General features: G+C 36.8%; 1 protein-coding gene across 1 annotated transcript in view; it reads right to left on the reverse strand.

Annotated features, from left to right (window-relative positions):
- The window catches only part of stk10 (serine/threonine kinase 10), a 43,408-nt gene that overhangs the window by 2,558 nt on the left and 14,947 nt on the right, over positions 1-25,903 (reverse strand). Inside the window, exons 2-14 of the mRNA XM_024263179.2 lie at positions 25,267-25,431; positions 17,469-17,517; positions 16,823-16,972; positions 13,805-13,877; positions 12,226-12,420; positions 11,792-11,873; positions 8,673-8,807; positions 4,513-5,256; positions 3,170-3,294; positions 2,241-2,364; positions 437-616; positions 250-342; positions 13-142 (exon numbers count right to left, since the gene is read on the reverse strand). Of these exons, the coding sequence (XP_024118947.1) occupies positions 13-142; positions 250-342; positions 437-616; positions 2,241-2,364; positions 3,170-3,294; positions 4,513-5,256; positions 8,673-8,807; positions 11,792-11,873; positions 12,226-12,420; positions 13,805-13,877; positions 16,823-16,972; positions 17,469-17,517; positions 25,267-25,431 (2,245 nt within the window). The remainder of the gene's footprint in view (positions 1-12; positions 143-249; positions 343-436; positions 617-2,240; positions 2,365-3,169; positions 3,295-4,512; positions 5,257-8,672; positions 8,808-11,791; positions 11,874-12,225; positions 12,421-13,804; positions 13,878-16,822; positions 16,973-17,468; positions 17,518-25,266; positions 25,432-25,903) is intronic.

Genomic DNA, 25,903 nt, shown 5'->3' on the forward strand with positions numbered 1-25,903 from the left:
GATTGACTCTACCTCTGATAAGTTGTTGCTTCTTGTTAAGGCAATCCCTCTCCATCTCTGCAATCTCTCGCTTGTTGTTGTTAACAATCTCCTTCAATCTGCTGTCCAGATATTCTTTCTGCTTTGTCAAAAATTCTTCTTCCTAAACCAGAACAATGAAGACACAAAGGTGGAAATATTTCAGTGAAGAACACGCTCTTGAACTAGTTTATTACAATACCAAGAACCTAAACCTGCTGGTCAACATACATCCATCTTCTTCTTTTCTTGGAATTCAGACATGCTCTGTCTCAAGGATTCTTTTCGAGTGTTTCTCGGCAAACTACCTACAAATTGTTTGACCTGAAAGAAGCACAATTACGGTCAGAATTCATTGGTTGAACTGGAGAAAATCTACAAAAACAAAACCCTTTTTTCAGGAGTGACTCGGAGTTACCTCCTTTTTTTTCTGTTTCAGGTGTTCCTGGAACTTGCGGTACTCTCGTTCTTGCTCAGACTTGATGCGTTTGGTCTCATCCTTGAGTTTAACATTGTGGTCGGATTCCATTTTCTCAATAGTTTGTTTCTGATGCTTCTCCAGGTTTTCAAGCTCAGTATCATAAAACCTCTTCTTGGTCTGTGAAGATAAAAATAAAAAAAAGATTATAAAAATTTAAATATTATTGTTATTTGAGATTTAAAGATCCATTTTTAAGTTACTGAAGGTTATGCACAGGGTAAAAATTCAATATATCCATATGTCCATATAAGGAGCCTAACAGAGTAATGCCTTAGTCATAACTGCCCTTATGGAGGGATATGAACTGTCTGCAGCCAAATAAAAGGGGCAAACCTGCGGGCCACATAGGTGGTACACACAAAATATCAAGATCATAGACCATACTGTACAGAGAAAATATTCATGCACAATTTTTTTTCAATGGGTGTGCGGCAGGAGTATTCAGCGAACACTTATACAAGATATACAATTAAACTGGGTGAGACACCGGCAGATTGTATACATTTTACATTTTTGAAAAAAAAAACCCAAATCTTTGCAGGGAACCCATTAATGCTGTTCTAATGATATATAGGAGCTCATCGAGTGCTAGTTATACGTTCAGTGTGACAGTTACAAACTAGAAAAGTTTCATTACCTATGATCGTGTGAATGCCTTTTGCTGAAAGTAGTTGGTGAAGATGCTGAAGCTTTTTGCTGAAAATAGTGACGCAATTTACTTCAACTGATGAAGGGATTTGCAGAAAATGCAAAAGCTATTTGCAAAATGTTAAACTTGCTAAAAGATTGGAAATTTTGTTAAATGATTATGAAAGAAGTTGACTTAAATTGTGTAGTAACATTGTTTAAAAATCCCTAATACATGTCAATTTTGCAAAAATATGTAGTGTTTGCTTAAATATGAGCTAAACTCCACATTAGCCCAAAAAAATCTCAGTAGAGGTCAAATTGCTTAAATACTAGTTAAACTCCAAAATAGCCTAAAATTCCTCAGTAAACTGAATTAGTCAAAAACATTTTCCTGCAGCTAAAATAGAAGATAAACTCTAAATTAGCCTTAAAAACCCCAGTAGGTAACAAATTAGCCATAAACGTTAGCATGTGGCTAAAATATTAGGTAAACTCCAATTTTTTTTTTGAATTACTATAAATAATCAAAACATAGTCCATGAATATATTTAAAGTTTTTGGTAATCTGCTTAAAATCTGCTTTCTGATTCATTTTCTATGGGGTATATTATATTATATTTATGAATACTAAAACTACAAGCAGTAATTTCCTGAACGAGCTGAACGTTTTGATACAGAGATTGCTGAAATTGCTGAAAGTTTTTACGTGCTGAAAAACGTACAGAAAGGAGCAGGAGAACCACTATAGTGTGAATTCTTACTAAGCATTCACACAATAAAGGAAATTGGACAATCAGAGTGTAATTTGTGTGGGCATCCGTCAGGGGTCCTAAAAGCACGTCTGTATCATCAGCATACTCTTTAGGTTTGGGCAGTCAGTAAGAAGCCAGTGTACTCACACATCATCAGTGCGTATAACTTACATTATCACTAAAAATTCTTCATGGTACACTTACCACACAGGTGATATTAAAACGTTCTATTTCTATGACATCCTTTAAGATGTGCCAGTCCCTGTCCATGATTACAAATAATCCAAACACCCGAATGCGTCAACCCCCATATAAGGCATAAGTGAATATCTAAAATGACCTGTCCTGTACCAACTCACATTCATTTCCTGGTCGTAGCGCTTTTGCATTTGTTCTTTCTGGACTTCTAGCTTGGCGTTCAGTTCGGCTTGAGCGCGCTGCTCCTCCTTCTGCATCAGACGGAGCTCACGCAGCTCCTGTCGTCTGAACACAACAACATCCAGATGTAAACTCATAAAACAAACAATGCTCTTACATTTTTTCTTAATCATTAAAAAGCCATACATTTTATTTTCTAGAAAATTGATTTTTTTTAAAAACATTTTATTTCCAATTTATAAATGCAGCATTTTAAATGGATACAAGTATTGCCAAATGCGATATTTCACTGAATCGATATTTTCTTACACCCCTACTTTTTAGAGTAGTTTTGTCTTTTTTTATAGCATTCTCTAAAAAGTTAAAGTCTTTTTGACTTGTATCAAAAATGCCCCCAATAATCAGATGAAATTTGTTAGCCATCTTTTATACTTCAAGTAAGTTAAATCAGATAAAAATAAAGATGCAGTGTCACATCCATACCACTGGGTGTCAGTAGTCAATAGCTCATGTCAAACAGCATAAAGAGCAGCTTTTAATAGAACTGTGGATGGAATCTCTTCGTAAGTCCAACATCTCATCTTCAATCTGACCTTTGATTAACTAAAACATCCAATATCTTTTTAAACTCATTTACTAAATAAGTCCCGTTCCCACAAGAGTTTATGCTCGAAATCTCTCGGGGCTGAAGCTTCATGGAACAGGTTTCTTTAAATAGTAGGCATAACAGAAAGCAACAACAAAATACCAGCCTTTACTGTGCAGTGTGCAGTTTATCCCCATGACTACACAGATGGAACACTCCTAATGCACAGAGACTAGAGCACCAAAAAAAGCTATCATCTTCAGGAAACGGACAGAGGAGTTGTAAATATTTTCATTTAGCTCTTTAATGCTCTTCTTCACATACCTCAAGAACCTCATCTCTTCTTCTTTCTTCTCATCCTCTCGGATGACCTTGGAGGTAGTCACACTGACCTCCACGCCGTCAACGACAAACTTCCTGGTTCGCTTTAGAGTCTTACTGGAAAAGTTCTGACGGTGGAGAAAAAAAAGAAACAAGTTTGTGGGTCATCTTATAAAAAACAGTCAAAAGCAAACACTAGCTTTCTTATAAAGTTTTGGAAAGATAATTAAAGACAAAGCACACTTTTTTTATGAAAAAAAACATAAGACCTAATTAACATTTTTTAACTTCAGAATTAGGGAAAAGCAGAACACAATTTTAATTAATAAAGGTTTTCATTTGCAACAAGTCAGAGAGTAACAGCAATTCTTGAGTCATAAATGCTTACATTAAAAAAGAAATCAAGTTCACGCATTTATATTTAATACTCTTCAAATTATAAAATTAATATTATTGTTTTTAATGAAGTCATAAGTTGGTGCCCTCAACTTTTATTCAATTTTCATGTAATACCTGCTAAGACAGGCCGAGGGAAGAATCTATGCCCACATTTTCCCCATCGGTCATTTATTTTTGGCATAAATCTGCACTACATTCATGCAAAAAAAAAAAAAACAGATCAGAAGAATCATATCTGCTGAGTAATATTTTCTAGAAAACTCTAAACGGAAGTAACTTGTGTGCAGAGTCAATAGGATTTTAATGGTAGTTGGTCGATCAGCCTCCAGAAGCAACGGAGCGACAATGAGCAGCATTGAAGCTCGCCTTCACAACAGTGAATGCTGGACTGTACCATCACAAAGAGCAGCGGGATGAATGGAACATGCTGCATGTGTGGCTTCACATCCAGCTGCTGCCATCTTTTATGAGGCTGTTCCATTAAAAGAACAGATCAGATAAAGATTCAAACTTTCATCTGTCTTTAAATTAAAAGAAAAAAAATAGATGATTCAAAGACCCACTCAGATCAAAAAGCTGTTTTTAAGTGGCATTTTTATGATGATGGAGGACATGCATTAAGAAAATTAAGCCCAAAATTACATTTTAGTATTTTTTGATTCAACTCATTGTGAATCAGGAGCAGGTGAAAAAATTTTGCTAAAGAAATGATTGTTTTTGTAATGTAGAAAATATGCTGAAGGGCCACAAACTCTCAGCAGTGGGGGAGGAAAAGAAGGGCGGGGCTGCTCTGTTCCAATGGCCCCGCCCACAACTCAGAGGGAAATTTTTATTGAACTGCTGCAGATATTTTTTTAAATTTATTTTGGCTAAAAATGAAATAATGGGAATGTTTTTACAATAAATGTAAAAAATGATCGGAGTGGGACTTGTTTCAGAAGACTCACCTTTGAGGATAACGGCCTGAGCTCCTTTTGTGTGGACATGTCCATGCTCTCGGATGCGATGCTGCCAGAGAACGAGTGCTGTTTGCTAACTCCTCCGTTGACAAACGGTGAGGTGAGGTCAGAACTTCCTTCCAACAAAAACGAATTTTTGGTACCTCTGCTTACGCTGCCGTTAGAATGGGACATGGGTTCTGGGCTGACACCACGGGAGGATGTGTGGGCGGGCTCAGGCAGGGCGCTTGATCGTGAGGTTTGCTTTGGCGATCTCCCGTTTTCCTCGCTGCGGATTTGATCCCTGATCATGTGGATGTCAGAGCTCATGCTACTATGGTCAGCCCCTCCCTCAGATTCCGAGAGGGAGGGCCGCTTTCGACTTTCCAGCGTTCCCATGCCGATCTTGTCTTCCTCTGGTGTGGGCGTACTCTTCCCATCCTCGATACCAGAGTCGGAGCTGGAAGTCTTGGAAGAGGCTTCGCTCTCGGATTTCTCTGAACTTAGTTTGAGCTCCTCAGCAAGCTTACTTGCCAACTCATGCGGATCTCTTGGAGGATTCTGTCGCGGCAGAGGAACAGGCGCCACCACGACTGAGCCTGCCAGCTCTCCTGTTAGTGAATCAGGCCGGGGCCCGGTTCTTGGTAAAGGCACTGGGGACGATGGAGACGGCATGGTGGGACTCGGGGTGTCTGCAGAGGCCTCCACCTCCAAACTGGTCTGACTCGTCTGGCACTGCTCCTTACCTGGAGACTAGAGAACAGAGAGGCGTTGTTATGCACTTGTGTGAAAAGCATTTGATGATTTCAGGCTTTAGGTTGCTGGAGAACTACCAAATGTTAATGCTTTCAACCTTTACTTTCATCCAAATGCTAATGGGTGAAGCCGTCCAACCCGTAGAGCTTCACTGGAGTAACTTTAACCTTTAGCTGAAGGGAGGACAGTCATTCTTGTACAGCTCCTTTTAGCAGATGGCCATCTGAACCGTGACTGATAAAACTAAAAGTAACACACTCAAAAGAAAAAAAACTTTTACTCAAACTGGTCGACATTGAATTCATATAAACAATTTGTTTTCTTTTAAAATGTATGTATTTATTTAGCAAAATGCAAGCTTTTATAATAAAAAAAAGAAAGAAGTTGTTCATTTATTCCAATGGTCCCCAACCTTTTTCAGGCCACGGACCGGTTTAAATTGGACAATATATTCACGGACCGATCTGAACCGGTTGGTATTTTTAAGCTTCCAGTTTATGAAAATGTATATTCAAAATAAAATTCTACTACAAGAAATTTGGTTAAAAAGTCTTAATATTTGTAGCTTTTTTTAATGCAGACAAAAAAGATTGATCATATCTTGTCTTTACTTCAATCCCAATTCATTGGGTATTTTTTTTTCAACACAGGAGAATTTTCTGTGCCAAAGTTTTAGAACGGATGCCTACCTAATTCAGCCTTGCTGTAGGAAAACTCAAATGTCGCTTTTACAAGTTTCCACTAATAAGCAACTTTCTTTGATTGAGATTCTTCATTCTCTGTTTGCAGCTGGTCTGAACTTTGTGATGAAGATTTTTCCTTTAACATCAAAGTAGAGGCCAACAACTGCATGCTAGCTTCAGTTATGGTCGATGTTTAAGGTATGATGATTGACATGAATATTAATAGACACCGCAGCTCCTCACCTTCTGTGTTCCAAACAGAAAGTACCCGTGGGTTTCAAGAAGGCCAAAGTCCCATAGACTTCAATTGAGAAACAGACAGTTATTTCTCAGCCATTTTATTTGTCAGAATAAGCATTCTTGCTCTGATGCTTCCTTATTAACACGCTCTTTATAATCCTATTTTTTTTTTAAGATATTTTTTTTATTACCAGTTATTTAAGTTATAAACTGACCAATCAGATGCCTTGGTAAAAGCATATGGCTCCCTTCAATGTTTGAGGGACAGATTCCTCCGAGCCGCTTTCAGTGGGAGGGGTGTGGGCTTCGAACAAGCTCACTCATGATTGATTGACAGCACTTCCTCTAAAAACGTGACTCAGGCCGACTTGGACTAATCACCGTCAATGGGTTACAATCGTGGTAGACGTACCAGGAAGTGACGGCAAAGGCTCTTGCCTGATTTTGTGAGGCAAAAGGTAATGCATTTCCTATAGGGGACCTCAGCGCTTGCTATGTCCAATTCTTATTAAATGGTCTATGGGTGTGATGGATAAATAAAGCCAAATAAAATGAGACAACGATCGTAAAACTGGTATTTTCTAATATAAACATGAATCCACCATATCTCAAATTTAATTTCTACGTGTGTGAAACAGTCTGTCGCTTCAGGTTTAAAAAGTCCTTAAGTTCTAAAATCACAAACATTATTTTCCACCGAAAAATGGATCTTTATAAATACTTGGAAAGCACCTTCTCTTATTCTTTTGGACCACAGACAAATCAAGAACAATAAACCACTTCAATTATTTCCCTCTTTAGAAGTTTCCAGACAAAAGTTTTTTTTTCCCCTCTCTTTAAAGCAGCAAGGCTAAAAGCAGCACCTTGGTTCAAGCGTGCAGTGGATGAATGCCAGTATTCCGGTTTCTGTTCCTGTGTTTGTGTGGACTGCAGTAGTAACGCGGCTTTCTAATCTTATACCCTCTCTGAGTATGTGGATGGCCTTTGCAGAATGATGAAACATCTGCAGGAAAGGCAAAAAAAAAAAAAAAAAAAAAAAATTGCTGCTTGCTGAGATCAACAGCTCACCAAGGACGTGAAACGTAAAGAAGCAAAGGAGGTGGCACTATGCATTTGCTTTAATGTAAAAAAACGGTTTTTACTGTAAAATATAACTAGGAAATTTGCATTGCCTAATATAAAGCTAGTGTGAATGCTTTTTGATGAAAATATTGAAGATGTTGAAGTTTTTTACTGAAAATAGTGATGCAATTTTCTTTAATTGCTGAAGGGATTTGCTAAAAATCCAAAAAGCTATTTGCAAAAAGTTAAATTTGCTAAAAGACTGAAAATGTCATTAAAGAACTATGAATAGCGATGAAGTTGACCTAAATTTCTGAAAAATTGAAGTAAATTTGTAGTGCTAATAAACCCTAATACGTGCCAAGTTTGTAAAAATATTTAGTGTGTTGCTTAAATACGAGTTAAACTCCAAATTAGCCAAAAAATCTTAGTAGAGGCCAAAAAAGCCCAATAAAGGCTAGCTATTTGCTTAAATACTAGCTAAACTCCAAAATAGCCTAAAATTCCTCAGTATACTAAATTAGCCAAAAACACTAGCCTGTTGCTAAAATAGAAGCTACGCTCCAAACTAGCTCAAAACACTTTAGTAGAGGCCAAAAAAGCCCAATAAAGGCTAGCGCTTTGCTTAAACACAAGCTAAACTCCAAAATATCCTAAAATTCCTCAGTAAACCATATTAGCCAAAAACACTAGCCTGTTGCTAAAATGGAAGCTAAAATTAGCCCCAAAAACCTTAGTAGAGGCCAAATTAGCAACAAAAAAAGTTAAAAAAAATAAATAACATGTTGCTAATAAGAAGCTAAACACCGAATTAGCCCAAAAACCCCAGTAGATAACAAATTAGCCCAAATCGTTAGCATGTTGCTAAAATATTAGCTAAACCTAAAAAAAAAAAAAACTCAGTAGATATCAAATTACCCAAAATGAGCTTGCATAATGCTGATATAACAGGTTAATGTCATTTTTTTTTAAATTACAATAAAAGATGAAAACATAGCTTATTAATATATTTTTTCCAATCTACCTAAAATACTGAATTTCGAAGACTTTATCATTCATTTCCTTTGGGCATATTTTGTTCAATATTTCAAAAACTAAATGTTTATGAAACCCAAAAATACAGGCAGTAATGTCCTGAACAAGCTGAACGTTTTGATACCAAGATTGTTGAAATGATTTTACGTGCCGAATACGGTACAGAAAGGAGCAGAAGCATCACTGTTGTGTGAATGTTTACGAAGCATTCAGACAACTAGAGCCCACACTGCAATAAGTTTGAATGTAGGTTGTGCTGCAAAAAAAGAATATAATAACTAAAAGCATAAGTACAAATTCAAACACTAAAAGTTTTGAGGATAAAGCTGGATTTCTCTGTCATCAGTGGAAAAACAGCAAAAGAAAAAAGTCAGACAGATCCAAGTTTGTTACCTCAATGAGCTCCATTGTGTCTTCGTCCTCTCCTTCCTCCCGATTGTCTTCGATTTCATCCATGACCTCCGCCTTGGCCTCGGCCACCAGCTCCTTCAGTGGTCGATTTGAGGTCACGGATCTCACGAAAGGGTGCTGTGGAGACAAAAGGAGCGACCAGCTTTGAATTCAACCTTTCATCAAACACAACTGGAAAGAATTTCACAGAACAAAGAGAAGTGACTGCTTTACTGAGATTAATTGTTTGAGAAACTCAAGCACTTGATGTTATTGGAGAAAAAAAAAAAATCAATAATCATTTTGGATCTGAAGAAACATCAACAAGAAACGCTAAGCAGGAAAAGCATCAGATTTAGAGTTCAATGGGCGATAATGCAAATAATGTTCATTTAAACCACTTCCTACAGAAGGAAGGGAAAGCTACAATAAAAAAATGAGAACATTATTATTACTGGAAAATATTTTTACAGTTGAAATTGGAGAATTTGAAGAGCAGCAACCATTGCAGCTTTATAAACTGCTCTAAAACTTAAAGACTAAATTAATCATCTTCAGTTTTCAATAATGTTCAAGAGAAAACAACACAACGACAGAGTGAACACAATGAACATTAAATTCAAATTAACTTGCTGATGTGATGCAAGATAGAAGGCTGATCATTTATTATTGAAGCACTTTGGACTACAGAGCATTTTCATGGGAACAGCTGACAAAGGGGAAAACGGCTGCAGTTGGTACTGAAGCATGAAGAGCTTGCAGGTCCGACTCCATGTGTGTGTGGAGGAGCGTGTCCGTAAGGACTGCATTAGGCTTCAGCTTTTAACTTCTCAAATGACAAACAACAGTCAGCGACTGCGTGATTAGACGCGTTCAAGCTGAGTGCCATTCAACTCAAGCAGACCTGCTGTGTTACAAGTTTATGACGATGCTTTTTTTTTTTTTGCTTGTATTTACAGTTTCTTTCAATTTTTGTAAAATATTTCACTTCTGGGCCACAACTTTTAACCAATGGTTCAGCAAGTACTAACTAAAGTACATCTGTGTGACATCTTTAAACCTGGAGATCCTTAAAACAATTTTCTTCACTTTTGAAGTTCATTTGACAATGTTTTTCTTCCTTTTGAATGTCAATAATTAACAGCTGCCAAAAATATATAAATAATAAATACATTATAATAAATAAATTGGATCTCGTTATAATGAGGAGTGAAACATCATTGATTGAGAGACGCATATAAGGAAAAAAACATTTCATAGAAAAAAAAATTACTTTATGGGGCACCAATTATGATTTATATAAAATAATAAAATGCTTATGTATAAATAAAGTCCTTATAATGATACTATAAGAAATGTATGGTGCTTGAATTCAAAGTTTGGTCACTTTTTAAAAAAAAAATTGAATAATCGAAGGAAGCCGATATCTGTAAATTAAACCTTTTTTTAAGAAAAAAAAGTCATTGAATAACTGATAATTTAGACCAAAAAAAGCCTAATGTGTATAAAAATGACCAATATAAAAATGACAATTTTTAAATTCCTCACAGATGAAGATGTGGGAAAGAGGGTAAGAGGTGAAACTGAAGTTTAAAGATGTTTTAAAAACTCAAAGAGCTCATTTTTAGGCACGATGACAATCTCAAAGTTTATACAACCTTTAACCCTCATGGAAGTTCTGCAATTCTTTCTCATGAAGCGCAGCACAGTCTGCTCTCCACAAAGTGTCTGAGAAATGAAAGACTGCACAGGCTTGTAATTTGAAATCATCTAATCAAAAGAGTACAGCAGATTAAAATGCTTTTATGGCACATAATCTCCAGGCTCCATCAGTAAGCACGATAGCCATCTAAAACTCTGCACTGCATTAAAATGTGAAAATGGACCGCACCCATCTTATCCCCCCAATGGAGCGCATGAACAGCCTTCCCAATAGACCAGAAGCTGATTTTTTTTTTTTTAACCACACTTCTTAATTGGACAGAAGTAACAAACTAAGTAAGGAAAAGAGCAGGAATGTAAATAGCTACTGTTCTTTCAGGTGTTAGATACAAACAAGAACGTGTGGGCCAGAATTTTACGAGATGCTACGCTAATTCGTCGTTATGATTTATTATTTTTGATTACTTCTCAGAAACTGACTTGATGTTTCACAAACTTTTTGCCTTAGGCTGAATTCGAATTGCTCCCCAATCCCTCTGACTCCTCCCTATTGCTGCAATTGTTGGGGCATTTCAAGCTGTAGTGGTGGTTTTTTGAAGAAGAGCCATAGGGACTTGGAGCTAGCTTTCCATTCGCCAGTACGATGATCCGCTTTGTGCTTGCGGATGGAGGAGAAACACTTTTCTTCGTGTGGAATGCTCTGAAGCACAGAAGTTTACATTTAACTGCAATTATTGAGTTTGTTTTTGCATGACTTTTTAAAGTTATAAAACTGACATCTTAGCGATAGCAGCTACAAGCTAACGCAGATGACTGGCCAGTGCAGGACTTTGAGGGGTTGAAAAAAATGGAAAAATCCGCCTGACGTGCCTGCGTCTCACCTGCTTCACCTTTGCATGTTTTTTAAGTGTTCTACATTTATTTCACTTTAACATTTTTTATGTTTAGGATCAAAGTGACCCATTTTAAAATGTATAAATCTAAGAAAAACATGAAATAAAAATACTTAATAGGTACTTTTCCAATTCTATTTTATGGCTTATTTGGTGTAATCAAAATGTAAAATAAAAACTGGTTTAGTTAGGCCTACTCTATTTGTAATTCAAATAGAAACAAGCATCAGTGCCATTCTTCAGAAACAAACATAACAGGAGGGTTAAAATAATAAAAAAGGGATTTTGAAATATTCTATTTCTAATTAGGACTAACAAAACAAACCAGCCAGGTTTTTGAGTAATAAAACTTTTTTTTTTTTTTCTCAAAATAAATCATTTCTATCTGCCGACTCGTTTACACCCACATAGCCATGCCCTCCACCCAAGCTCTGCTCACTACAGACCTCAGCAATCACATCTGAAAATAAGATATTAATGTGTTATCTTTAAGTCCACTAAAGATAAGACGTTTCATCAAGTCAGAAGGCGCGTTGCATAACATGTACATGTCAAGTCAGCACTCACCTCCAGAAGTTGGGCTGCAGTCGGACGAGTCTCTTGGTTTTTATCCAACGCACTCCTCAAGAAATCCTTAAAATCATTCGACCTTCAGTAACACGAAAAAGATTTAATAAGGATGAATGAAACATGATGAAGAAACACATTACATCACTTAATCCCTACCAACCTGCCAAAAACGTTGCATTTTCTTACGGAAATAGTGAGAAAGGGAGAACATTCTGACACAAATAAAGTGACTTGGCAAAAAAAGACAGGAAAACATAAGACATGTTTGACGCTGCCTGCCATACAGTATCCTCTAATCATGAGTCATGGATCGTGCAAGGCAGCGGCATGCGCTCAAAGTTTCACTGGGGAATAACTCCATCTGTGGCCTCATCTGTTTTTTGCTATCTTGACAGAATTGTCATCCTATGTGCAACATATGGGCTCCTCACCATTTGTAAGGCTCATCCAGAGTCGGGGGTTCAGATTTGGCAATCTTCAGCATCACCCTCATGGGATTAAGCTCATGATGTGGGGGTTCAATCTGAGCCAGTTCAATCAGAGTGATTCCAAGAGACCAGATGTCGGCTTTGTAGTCATATGGGGTGTCCTTCATCGTCTCGCACATCACCACCTCGGGAGCCATCCTGGAAAAGAAAAGACAGAAAAATGTCTCAAGTTTAACAAAAGAGGTTCACTGATGAAAAAATCTCAACGACACGTCTTTTCAGGATGTAAACAACCCAAATTTCCCACATGTTCATCATCAGGTCTCTTTAGTGCAGAAGCAACAGCATGAGGCCCCTCGCCACATCCAGGAAGCAAAGGAGGATGTGAGGCTGATCGATTCTGTGGAGGTCCACCACGGCCCAGTTCCCCCAGAACACACATTGCAGCCAGGGGTGACTGGTGACTCCCGCTCCCGGGCCGGACAAGCGCCGAACCTCCGCTATGAAGCAGGTGGCATCACGGTTCTCCCACAGACGTGGAACGAGATGGAGCTTCGACCAAGCGACCCTCACTAAAGCTCTACGGTTCACCAAACAATATTTGTTGAGGTTGGTGCAGGCTCAGCATCACGTTGTCGTGTTACTGTGATAATGGGTTGCGGTACATATCAAATAGTCTGCTTTTTGTGAAAAAGCGATCTAAACAGAAAAAAAATAACAAGAGTAAAGTACTAAAAATCGGTTAAATGTTTAATTTTTTTAGTAAGTAACAATGGTACAAGAGAGATAATGCCCGACAAAGTGAGCATTATCAAAAATTAACGCCGGCCAAGGAAGCTTGATCGTCCAATGTGAAGCGGAAGACGGTTGTGAAGCATAAACAATTCACATTTATAAATATTGAGGCATTAATCTCTTTAAATTAATCACATAAGTTAATGCGTCAACGCGACAACCCTAAAAATAACAATTTATCCCAATAGGCAAGTTTTCAATCTAACCCAGAGTTAACGTTAATGTGATATTTATTTTATGTGTGGCAGTGACCCAAAAAGTGTTAGCACTATTGAAAAATAAAGAAAAATATTTTTTCAAAGAAAAAAAACAGATTTCTTTATGCTACTTTTGTAAAATTTTATTTTAGACACATTGTTTTTGAAAAACTAAAAGCAACTCGACAAAAATCTATTGCTTATTGCTAAAGTTATTACATTTTTTTATCGGCTTTACAGGAATGTTAACAACAAAATAATTTGGTTTTTAAGTCTTAAAAAAAAAAAAATGAGGGAAATTTCTCTCTTTTTGCTCCCTTAAAAAGTAAAGTATTTTTAAAACAAAAGTATAGTGGTATTTATTCTCTATTGTAAGGGTTGCCCACATTTTTTGAGTGTTCCCTCATTGATGTTTCAGATTTTTATGGAATAAACTGTGAGGTTAAATAATGTAGGAAAACTCAAAATCTCTTATAAAGTGAGTAGGAATCAATAATTAGACTTGAAAACAACTTGAAATATTAATCCCAATATAAATGCACCAGTATCACATTTGAATAGCTATATGTATCATATGGAGTCTCACTCACCAGTATGGAGTTCCAATGAAAGAATCTCTTCTCTGCAACGTTTTGCTGTTTTTTGCAGAAACACCAAAATCAGCTGCAAGAAAATAAACAAAGATGAATGGATAAAAAGGCAGAAGTGAAATACATTCCCGTCAGATGTTTAACAGCAGCATTTTGTAAATCTGGTCTGGATTTGGGATGGGTGTAGTCGCAGTGTGATCTTCTGAATTTACAGCCTTGTTTAAAACTGTCAAAACTGTCCAGTCGTTTGTGTTTCATTCGCACTTCGTCTTCCATTCAAACTTTTGACTTTTTCTGAATAAATAGTTCAAGATTGGATTATCAGAAACTGCACACATGAGGTAAACAGGTGTATTGCAAGTTTTTCTTTTCTTCCCCCCTTAAAAATTGGCCTTAAAAGCCACATCATTAAATAATATGGTTTAATTTGAATAGTTCTACACACTTTAATGTGTTGAAATCAATGAAAGACGCATTCTACTGATTTAAAAAATAGAAGTAAACATTGTTTAGTTTATTAGATAAGTATTTGCAACAAAGTTAGAAAAAAAACAAATAATTCCTGCAAAAAAAATAATAAAATCAGGACTCAAACTGTTCAAGAAGCTGCATTTAGTGGAGACCAATTGTCTAAAGAACTTCATGAACATATTCCAAAAACCTGAAGAAAGGCTTTGCATCCAAACAAGTTTTCATATTTGTGCCTCACTGGCAGATTTGAGGCTTTTGGTCGACCTCAAAGTCAGTTAATTGCAGCTTTGTTTGAATTAACATGCAGTTAGATCAGTTTGGGGACTCCAAATGAGTTTGTGTTGTGACATAATGAGTCTAAAGAGGCAACTCCCAGTGATTATATCTGACTGTGGTGTGTTTGGGAAGAATGTAAGGCAGTGAAAAAGATCCCAGGACAAGTCCAGCATAGACTGCTAGAGCATCTGAAAAGAGCGGATATAAAGTTTGAACTAAGAACCAGCACCTGTCTGTGAGGCCTGATTGCAGCTCTTATTCTTCAGAGTGAAAAGGAAAACATTCTTTGTGCAAAGAGGGGTAAACTGCCAAGAAAAATCTGAACTTTCTGATCTGACACTTTGGAGTGAGCACATTAAATGTGATGTTTCTCTCTTTTCTGGAAACACTTTAATGCAAAACACACTGGCGTTTGGGTTGGGTCCACAGCTTCAGCTGTGTAATGTGAAGAATGTGGAGAACCCTTCAAAAAGCCAATAAAAGAAAATATGCAACATTCCCAGAATGCAGTTTTCCCACACAATGCATGTCTATGATCCCCGACAGCACCATGGGCCCTCTATCTGTGTGTGCATGTGTGGCATGCATAAACACCAAAGAGACAATTAAGCAGAGGTTTGAAGATAACCTCCAGAGCAAACAAAGAGGTCAGCCTCATCCAGGATAAGGTCTTTTCTACATGTGTAAAATAGTTTTCTGTGTGTGAAAGACTACAAATCCTAAAACATATAATTTTACGTTTCCTTAGTAGGAGATTTGTTGTTTTGGGTCACGCTCTGTGCACAAAATGACAGAAGCATAAACACTCAATGATATCACAGGGATTTCTACAGATCTTACATCCTGGTGATAATAATCAAAAACCAGTTTAGTCCTTTGAGAAGCCAAGAATAAAACGGGCTTAACATCTAAGAGCAGAGGGTGTCAAACACACGGCCCGCGGTAACCTGGCTTGCCAGGCGGTTTAATCCGGCCCAGTCAAGAAGAGAAAAACATATAAGGAAGTTGAAAAGAAAAAGCAAGTTTCTAACCCATTCCTGTGGGGATTTATGGTTCTTTAAAGAAATTACCCCAATGAGGGATTTTTCCACTAGGGGAAGCAAAGGAAACACTAGACCGTCATAACAAGAGATCAAGAAATAAACATTACTAAAAAAGTTGCATTATCTGCAATAATGCTAGTGGGAATGTTTTTTTGGTAAAAGTGGTCACTGAAGACGCTGAAGCTTTTTGCTGGAAATGGTGATGCAATTTACTTTCATTGCTAAAGGGATTTGTTGAAAATGCAAAAGCTATTTGCAAAATGTTAAAAATGCTAAAAGACTCGAAATTTGTTAAAATACTATGAAAGGGCGCTGAAGTTGACTTAAATTTCTGAAAATTTTGTAGTAACATTGCTTAAAAATCCAGAATACATGCCAATTTCGCAAAAATATTTAGTGTGTTGCTTAAATATGAGCTAAACTCCAAATTACCCCCCCCCAAAAAAAAACCTAAGTAGATGCCGAATTAGCCAAAAAAAAAAAAATAGCACGTTGGTTAAATACTAGCTAAATTTCAAAATGATTAGCCTGTTGCTAAAATAGAAGCTAAATTCGATAGCCTAAAAAACCCCAGTAGATAACAGATTAGCCAAAAACGTTAGCATGTTGCTAAAAAAATAGCTACACTCCAAATTAGCATAAAACAATTTTTTTTTAAAAATTACTATAGAAGATTAAAACATAGCCCATGAGTATATATAAATAAAGGTGTTTTGCTAATCTACTTAAAATACTGAATTTGAGGACTTTCTCATTCATTTTCTACGGTGCATATTTTGCTCAATATTTCAAAAACTATAAAGTTAAGGAATACAAAAAATATAAGCAGTAATTCCCTGAACGAGCTGAACGTTTTGATACTAAGATTGCTGAAATTACTGAAAGTGTGATTGAGTTTTGACGTTCCTTTAGTGTGAATGTTTAGTAAGCATTCACACAATAAAAATGTAATAATAAGTGATTAGGACACTAGCTTGGTTGAGCATTTTTTCTGAGGAAAATACAAAACAAAAACAAAGCTACAGATAATAAGTTGACAATAAGTTATTCTGCTATTATGTTACTGGTCTGGCCCATCTGAGATCAGACGGGTTGAATGTGGCCCCCGAACCAAAATGAGTTTGACACCCGTCTTAAGAGTAAATCTGTATTTCCGACAAAAGGCTCTTTTTTTAAATAGACACGAGGAATTTGTAATCCAGAAATACATCACAACACCAGCCCTTACCCAGTTTGATCGTTCCATCCAGCGTGAGGAGGATATTCCCGGCCTTCAGGTCTCTGTGAATGATTTTCATGCTGTGAAGGTAGACCAAGGCCTCCAACATCTGGCGACAAACCACCCTAATCTGCGGCTCCGTCAGCCCACGATCCAACTCTGATAAGAGTGAGAATAGAGAGAAAGGATTACAGACTAAAAGCGCTGAAAAGACTCATTCTAAAGATATAAATAACTTTATATTTGCTGCACCATTACCAAATAGTGGCACTGCTGTAAAAAGAAAAAAAAAACTTGTGTAATCAGTTTAAATTGTGTTTCTAGATAAATCAACCCAGATTAGGAAAACTTTCACACATCTAATCTTGTCCAGGCTCACAGACTTCACAGTACTTTGTCTGTGTTTAGTTAGCTGAAAAAGGGGTGCGGGCAGATATGAAGAAGTGGGATTATGCAATGAAAACAGACCGGGGGTGTTTCCCACACCCGGAGATTCCACCGTGTCTGACAGTGTTCAAGTGTCCGAGGGTGTGTTGAAAAAGTTGTAGAAGAATATGATGTTCTTCTAAACCAGCACACTTCTTCTTCTTCTTCTTCTTCTGGAGCAGTTTGACTAAGATGGCTGCATAAAAGCTGTTAAAGGAAAAGTACTAACCCAGCATGTTGGCATCCATTGCACCTCCAGGGCAGAACTCGATCATGATCTGGGGTAAATGAGATAAGAGGAAAGGTTAAACCTCAGCAAGAAATAAAAACAAGTAACAGACAGCAGAAAAAAGTCAAGCCATGGGAGAAAAAAAAAAACTTGCTTTCACACTGCTATTTATATTCTACAGAAAACATTTAAAAATTGACTTAAGCTCAGAAACTGGATCAGGAACATTTAAAGAGCCTCTCCAATGATAATAGTGTTTTTGGTGTTTTTAACATGTTCTTGTTGTGGAGAAAAAAAATGTGAAAAAAGTTACGATTAAAATTGCATTTCTGAGTATTTATTTATTGTGAATCAGGAGCAGATGAACAAAAAAGCTTGTAGTTGTTACATAAAATCTACATCGAGAGGCCACAAGCTCCAAGATGAATCCACTTGGGTCAAATACAAATTCTTTCCCTACCCCTCAGCTTCTACCTACACATCTTTAATTGTAGGGGCATTTGGAGGGGTAGGGGTGTCCGAAATAGTCTCTTAAGGGGAAACAGAGGAGGAACGCATTTCTTCACGTGGGTGAAGGGATGTTATGTATTTCTAAGCGCCAGAAGCTACACGCTAACGTAGATGACCGGCGACTACTGATGACATCATCAAGCGATAGTGACGTCCGATTTAGAATACACTATATTACTGTGACTCTGCTTGGAGGGCTAAAAGTAGAGCTAGGGGAAGAATTTGGATTCGGCCTTGCAGACAAGTAGATTTATGTGCGTCTCTGTTTTCCTCCTGCAAAGCTCCAATATTGCTCACCATTTTTGAGACTTTAATCAATTAACAAAAGTTCTGTAAATTGTTGCATTTAAAATATTCAACAAATTAAAATATATTTTGATACAAACTTATATTTTTGATTGTAACAAATTGGAGCTTTTGTTAACTGATCCAATGTTTCACTTTTTACAGTGTACTTCTCAATACTTCAGCAGCCTTGCAGAAGGCCCACCTTCTGGTATTTCACAATTTCCTCTGGTTAAAGCCGTGGCAGACAGGTTTCCATTCAGAATCATGCACTTGTCCCAGTATAAGAAGTAATAGATGTCTTCAAAAAAACTAAATTAAATCCGATTTTGTTTGTACCAAACTGAGTTTAAAGTGCAATAGTTACAGAGTTAGTTCCTATGTAGATAACTACGATGAACTGTCATAATATTGACTTAAATCTACCAGGTGCTAAATATGTCACCAACTATAATAACAAACTGCAATTAATGCTGGAGGGGAATATTCTGAAAGCTGGATAATGAGAGAAAAGAAAAAACATCTGCATGAGGTTTGTCTTGATTCAAGAGCAACTTTAAGCAGCCATCATACTTTAACCCTTTTATACTCTCAAACACTTTAATTTATTATCGAAGAAAAGCAAATGAAACAATGAGCAATAACCTGCAAGAGTTTAATCATGAGAATGAAACAGCCCGAGTTATGATTGAAACTGCTTTGTTGTTTGTTTGTTTTTTTGAGGGCCAGAGTTCGCTCCAAGTTGGTGTGCAGCATACCTGCTGTGTGATCTCATTCTCAAACAATCCCAGTTTCCTTCTGCTGTCAAAACACTGTCAAAGTCTCAGACTGACACCTGACAGGGAGTGGCATTTCAACCAGTCCAAAAGAAGGCTTCCACCTTCAATTCATACAGGTAAACAGGCTCGTTTGAGTGAAACAAATGGCAAAGAAGTCTATGTACAGACACAGAGTTGTCTAAAAAGACAAAAAACCAAAAAGAAAACTGTTTGAATGTCCAGCTATTGGGATGGATTTCACTTTATTGTAAGAATCAGAATAGGAAAAATTGAATGTTGAATGTGAACATTAACAGCAGATACATCAACTGAATCACGTAAAAATGAACCAACTCGGTGACTTGAGTTGTTAGCAGACAACCAGCCGCCGGCCTCGTCAGCCAGGAGATGCCAGCGGCAAGACGACGAAAGGATGAGGACATAAAGTGACAGAAACACTAATTTTTTAATTTTTAACTGATCTTTTTTAATAAAAATGGTTTTCATTGTCCATTTTTTTTATGGTCTGCAAAAAAAAGCTGAAAAAGCAAAAAAAGTCATGAAAGTGCACTGTTCATATTTCATTAACACCACAGTGGGTGGGTAATCACACGAAAACCACTTCCTTAGCTTAGAGCCAACAAACTCTCATAAAGGCCTCTTTCCTTTAAAAAAAAAAAAACCCAACCAGCTTCACACAATCAAAGGCACGCTGAACTGCCCAACCTAAACAGCCGCGCATTTCACGACTGTCAGGGGCAACTGGTTTGTGTCGTCATCCGTGTCGCTCTACAGGAACCTTTCTTTACGCCCTCCCTGGAGGAATTCTGCATGATGCGTGGTTCTGTGGCCAAGAATGCACTCCAACTGGTCAGGCTGCGTGTGGAGCATACCTGCTGTGGGTGGAACACCAGCACAGGCTGAAGCTGGCCTCTTCAGAGTCAACTTAACAGAGACAAAATGTGAGACGTATATCTACGACGATATCGTATATATCTGGTGCCTACAGTAAGACACTGCAAACTGTTTGGTGCTTCCAAAGATTTAAAACTTTGTTTTTTAAGACATTTTGATGAGTTGCTTTAACTTATCTTTGCTCGACATCTTTTCAATAGTAGTGTGCATCTTTCCCACTCATACGATTCGATATGCATATCGATACATGGTCCACGAATCAATACATAGAAGATTCAACTAACTTTTTGGCGATACAATGCAGTGCTAAAATCTAGATATTTCTTATTTATTTGGAATTTAAAACTATAAATAACAATAAATGCATTTCAACACTTTGTTTGCATCACATGCACATAAAGACAAAGACAGTAGAAAAAAAAAACAGCCAGTTTGTGTGAAACTGATTATTAACCTTTTGATCGGTTTTATACATTTGTAACAACATAAATGTGTTCATATCTGTTGTTTTTAAAATGATACTGCAGTTGCTCAATGAGTTTTTTGATACGTAGCTATTTTTTTTTTACATCCCTGCTTTCCAAGCATTTCTCAAAACTGGCAAAGTCAAGAATTGTTTTTTCTCATTAGGAACTATGATCTAGAACTAAAGGCAATTATTATTATGAGAGTAAAATTCATTTTTGATCCATACTCTGAAAAATAAAAAGAATAATTTACAAGTCAAAAGGCTCCCACTGTGTGATGTTTTTTCTCAACATATTGAGTGTTTGTGACAGTTAACACAGGCCTTAACTTAACATTGGAAATTCAATAGCCAACTCATTGTCACAGCATTTAAATTTATTATGGCTTGCAAATGGTTCATAAGTGTTTTTAAAATTCTAATTTAGATGTATTTTCTAAGAATAGGCTATAGTTTTAGATTTTGACTATTTATTAACTTGTACTAAGATTGTATTCTCACGTTGTTCACATTTTGTTCTAAAATGAGTCATTTCCACTTATTACACTAGTATTTTTGGTACTGTAATTAAAATAAACTAAAATTAAGTACATAAAAACTCCAAAAACCCAAGCCATTTGCTTATAGAACTAGCAAAACAATTGTTCTTTGGGCTGTAAAACATTCAAATTTATAACTATTCTATTTTCGAATGCTTGTGTGGAACTCCTTGTTTCTAGGTTTCTTTTTAAGTGAAAAAGGACTCGCTGCATGGACAGATCATTTTACTACTTTCTAGTAATTTTCCTCTTAAAATTGGTGTTAGTTTTCTATTTTTAGGCTACCTCTCTTTAAATTGTATGTAAAAGTTTATGCAAGTTTTGCACAAAGTTAAATGTTTCCAGAAACCTATTTTCCAAAAAAAAAGAAAATATTATCACCTTATTTTTAAAAACAAAACTCTTTAGAAACATTAAACTGAGAGAAGGCTGTGGAGTTGTTTTATTTAAATACTTTCACTGTGATTTCCGACTTTGTTTTCAAAAGGAGCAAAAGTGAGACGACTCCTTTGAAATGTCAGTCAAGCGTAAAAAGAATACGACCACAAAGTTCAGCGGCGATCCGTCAGATGCTTTAGTGATCAGCGCCTTCAGGTGTGAACTTCTTTTGAGCCAACAGCAGCAGGTGCAGTAAAGCTTTATTGTGTCGTCCAAAGCTCATCAGAACTAACCTACGGTAAGCGTGGAGGTACATTTGAACAAATGCTGACAGCAGAGAGGATTAGAAACTATGTGTTTCTTTAAAAAACAGCCTAAAGCGCCTGTTTACGATAAGAAAAAGATTGAAGTCTTCCTTATTCGTCAAGTTCTTGCATTACATACATAGTTTGCGTGCACAAACAAGGCTGTTGTCATAGTGACGCTGTCATTTAAGAGTTGGAATGGGTAAATAAGACTGTCACAACACTAAACAATTAAAATAACTTTTTTATGAGGGTAACTCAGTTGAAGGAGTAACTTATAAAACCAATACGCTTTTTTTTCTAAACAAATATATAAGCTTATTTAGAAGATTTACTATATAACTTTTGTGTGCATCAAGTCTAAAGAAGTTGTATGCTATGTTCACTTTCAATGAAAGCTCTAAATGCGAATATATCAGAACTCACAAGTTTTTAAACTCTGTTTTTGGCCTCTACTTACAAAATGTGCAGCCATTGAACTGAGGGAGCAGGTTGCAGACAAGATGGTGGATGAAAATCATTAGCTGGAAGGAAGTGCATCACCACAACATCACCCCCTGGCTCCCACACAACACATTTCGGTCAAAAAATACACATTTTTGGTTGAAAAAGACTAATATAATCAGCGACCCCAACAGCTACGTTTTTTAGCGTTTGAACCTTTAACACCAGAGAAGTCTCTGTCAAAACCTACAACGCTTTTTGACATACTGGAACTCCTTACATGATCAATGTAACATTCCAGCGCAAAGCCGCTTTTCTAAGCAACAGAATAAGATGATTCACGTTGATCGAGAGGCCTCTAGTCACATGCAAGATGGGGCCAGAAATAATCTCAAGCCAGAAGTGGAAATTTTGCAACTTTAGCCGGTTGCGTAAGTGGAAATTTCCTAAACTTTAGGAAACCCTTTCAAAAATGATGTTTTAAAAACTTTTCAGAACTATATGCTTTTAAATGTCAACTAACTGTAACTGTGTAACAATTAGTGTGCAAGATGAGCTTCAAATGGGACAGAGTAAGTTAATTATTTTATTTCTTTCAAGTCAATATTAACAAGTGTTCAAATTCATAGAACTACATTAGTTTACCTCTGGAGAAAAAGACGGTGAAATGCTATTTTTTCTCTGTGAATCAGCTGATCATACAAGAAGTTACGGTATGTCAAAAGGAAAAAGGTTGAAAGCTTAAAACGGGGGGTTCTGGTCGAGGACTTCCGGGAAATTATTTTGGGCACAAATTATGTTTTTTTTGCGGCCGGCTTTGGCACAGGGAGGAGCTTCCAGCTATTAATTTTCGAGCGCCATATTTTTTCTCTGTGGCCAGATTCTCTTGCGTTGAAGTTAACTGGCCTGGAACTAAAACTCCAAGGTAAAAGTCTTAACAGTTTTACAAATCAGAACACTTTAGTTAATAACCTTTTTGAAACTAATAGTGTTTACCCTATTTTGACACATTTTAAGCTAATCCTGAACACTAAACCATTCATTCACATTAAAAACTTTGAATAAAAGTGGCTACAACTTTGAATCTTGTGTAATTTTCGGTTCTGGCTAATGACTTTCTGGCACCATCTTGTCTGCAACCAGGTACTCTTGATTGAACTTGCATCAAAAGTTAAACCAGTTGAACTTTGACCAATCAGGAACTCCGATTTTGTAGCAATGCAAGCGTAGCGTCCTTTTCAAACCACGAAAGTGCCACCATCTGTGAGTACATGCACTAGAATGGATGGGGTAGCAACAGTCCAGTGTGAACACCTTATGCTAAAAGCCTGTAACATGCATCACATGCTTAGTGTGTGTGTAGCATGTGTTTTGTCTTTAAATCTTGCCCAAGGGCACACTGACAATCCCCAGTACCTCAAGACATAATTTTTTTTGTTTGTTTTTACTTAAAATTTTTAAACTTTGTTTAAAGTTTTGTGTCTGGGCTGCAGCATGTGCTCAATGCAACCATATTATTAGATAATTCTTGTGTTGGATGGAGCCTTTCCTACGTTAACACTGAAAGATGCAGATTTGCCGTGTGTGATCCACTCTTGTTCATCTGCTTGCCTGGTGTCCTTCAGCCCCGACTGGCTCTGTTCATTCTTCTCAGCTTGCTCATCATGTTAAAGGCCTTCTTTTTCCTCATATTGTGGGCTCGGCTGCCTCAACACCAGATTGTTTCCCCGTCGTGGAACAAACAGCCCTTCTATCTTCTCTCTTCCTTCACACCCTCTCCTGCTCTGTAGTAAGCAGAATGGGTGGGTTGGCACTGGAATGCAACTATTTACTCGGCCCAGTCCACCCAACTGGAGGTTACTGAGGCATCACCAGCAGCCACTTGACTATTTGCTGACACTCTGAATTCTGGGAGCAACAATTTGGCGATGACTGCTCACTTTGTGCCTTTGTAAGATTAGTATTAGTATCTTAGATTAGTATCTGAACACACTTTAAGGAGAAGTACAGATCATTTAGAATAAATGGGCAAAAAAATTTGATTCAAATGCCAAAAACTACCATTCTTTTTAGTTGTAAAAAAAAATATTTCTTTCACAAAAAATCTCAGCAGAAAAGCTTTAGTTCCAGGCCTGCAATAGAGCTGAGTCAAACGAATGAATGATAACCTTGTGCATTAAAAGGTCTTTATTATGAGTTACTGGATTGTTCGTTGAAAGCAGGAGGAAAGTGAAGTTAGTCAGGTGACCTATAAAGGGATTCCCTGAAAATTAATTTTAAAGGAGTCACACAAAGTGCAATTTTCTGTGAGTGCAGCAATGAATTACTGACTGTGAATGTTTCTCCACTGGAAAATATTACAATTTCACCAAATTTGTTATGGAAAAACTGAAAAAACACTGAGAACTGGATTTGAATGGAATTGATTAAAATATGAATAAATGTGACTAAATGAACCAATTTTCACTTATGCAGAGTAGATCTTAAATTAATAATTTTAGAAAGAAACATTTCATTCCAGAAGCTGAAAAAATAATAAGACTCATTTAATGTGTTTGTTTCAAAAAGATTGGATATCTCTATAATTTGTATCTCTAAAAAATGCGTTTCAAAGTTAAAATATAAATGTTCTGGCTCACAGCATGAGAGTTAAAGAAAAAATATTTTTAGACTTTGTTGCCTTGTAATTCCAAAGATATTTAAGGTTGTGCCTCAACATGAGGTCACCATTATTTTTCTTGGCCAGAGAGGATGAATGCAGACGGAGCTGAAGAATTTACTTCTTTCTTAAAGTTGAGAAGAAAACCTTAAGAGTAGAAATGACTGAAATGAAACCCATCCTTTTCTTTTTTCTTTGCTGTAACATCAGGGTGAGGCCGAGGTCATTTCTGATGCATGTTTTTGCCTCAAGAGATCTGCTGTTATTCCTCCTTAGGCTCTCTCGACTTTTATTTTCTTAAAACAAAAATGTGCTCATGATGAGATAAAAGGATTATAATAGAGTGAAATGGAACAGAAGACATTCACATTTATGTGATTAAAAGACTGCTTTGTTTTCTGTTTGTGAAGACTTGATGAAAATTAAAGTAAGTAATGACTCTACTAAAAAAAAACGATTTCAGGAGATCACAATCTACGGACCACAGGAGTCTCTGACAACAATATCTGGAAAAATAATGAAAATGCACTTTAACCTACCGAGAGTTTGTTGTCATAGTAGAATGCATCAAGCAGTTTCACAATATATTCGTGGTCACATTTGGCCAGGATGTCGATTTCAACCATGTAGTCCTCCAGCTCCTCCTCACTTTTTGTCTCAATCACTTTGGCAGCAGCCAGAACTCCTGTCTCCTTGTTTTTGGCCTGAGAAAGAGAATTAAAACAAATGTTAAATAAAGCAGACATAATAACATTGAATTTTTTTGAATTTTTCTTCAGAATGTATCCAGTTTAACACCAATATGGATGCTTAAACCATTGAAATAATACAAGGACTTAATTTGGAGTCAGAGATCCCTGAGATATACAGGGAAGAAGAATGAAAACATTGAATAAAACAAAGTAAAAGTAAGAAAAATGTGGGGAAAAAAACAAAACAGAAAGTTGAAATTGAATTTATGAAACCACTTTCCTGTTTCACCAACACCCAAAAACAAGAGAAAAAAAAAATCACCAAGACCCACCACACAGCAATTAAAATGCTGACTAACACGGAGAAAACAGGAAAGGAGGCTCCACGCCCTCTTTGAGGAACCACGAAGAGGAACAGAAAAGCCTGTTTGTTTGGTACAGTGACTGCTGATTACAAACATTTAAAATCTAAAAAAGATGACAC

Source organism: Oryzias melastigma, linkage group LG14, assembly GCF_002922805.2.
Source record: "Oryzias melastigma strain HK-1 linkage group LG14, ASM292280v2, whole genome shotgun sequence".
Taxonomy (NCBI): Eukaryota; Metazoa; Chordata; class Actinopteri; order Beloniformes; family Adrianichthyidae; genus Oryzias; species Oryzias melastigma.